At 41.3% G+C, this 504-nt stretch overlaps 1 protein-coding gene across 1 annotated transcript in view; it reads left to right on the top strand.

Moving 5' to 3' along the window:
* The window catches only part of gapdh (glyceraldehyde-3-phosphate dehydrogenase), a 5864-nt gene that overhangs the window by 3220 nt on the left and 2140 nt on the right, over positions 1–504 (top strand). The window contains exons 5-6 of the mRNA XM_016287463.1: positions 92–182; positions 257–372. Of these exons, the coding sequence (XP_016142949.1) occupies positions 92–182; positions 257–372 (207 nt within the window). The remainder of the gene's footprint in view (positions 1–91; positions 183–256; positions 373–504) is intronic.

Raw genomic sequence — 504 nt, 5'->3', positions numbered from 1 at the left:
GTTGTTGTTGTTGTTGTCCCTACAAATATTACGTGATGTATTCACTGCTACGCATTGTGCTCTTATGACCTCTCCATCTGTGTCCACGCAGGAGGGATCCAGCCAACATTAAATGGGGTGACGCAGGGGCTCAATATGTTGTGGAGTCTACTGGTGTTTTCACCACCATTGAGAAGGCGTCTGTATGTAGTCATTACATCAGTCATAAATGCTAATGTGCATTTCCTGTGTCTGAACCTTTGCTCGCTCTTGCTAGGCTCACCTTAAGGGTGGTGCCAAGAGAGTCATCATCTCTGCCCCCAGTGCAGATGCCCCTATGTTTGTCATGGGTGTCAACCATGAGAAATATGAGAACTCCCTTAAAGTTGTCAGGTAAGGATATACATTTGTATGAGAAACATTGACCAGAAGGAGCAGCCTTTAGTAAAATTAATTTTAGATTATTTAATATTTAAACTAAAATATCAACTTGGACTTGTTCTAAATTCCAATCAGAATTCTTGA

This window comes from Sinocyclocheilus grahami, unplaced genomic scaffold (genome assembly GCF_001515645.1).
Source record: "Sinocyclocheilus grahami isolate Dianchi unplaced genomic scaffold, SAMN03320097.WGS_v1.1 scaffold222.1, whole genome shotgun sequence".
NCBI lineage: Eukaryota > Metazoa > Chordata > Actinopteri > Cypriniformes > Cyprinidae > Sinocyclocheilus > Sinocyclocheilus grahami.
Note: the sequence above shows the minus strand (reverse complement) of the source record. Positions and strands in the feature narration are given on the sequence as shown.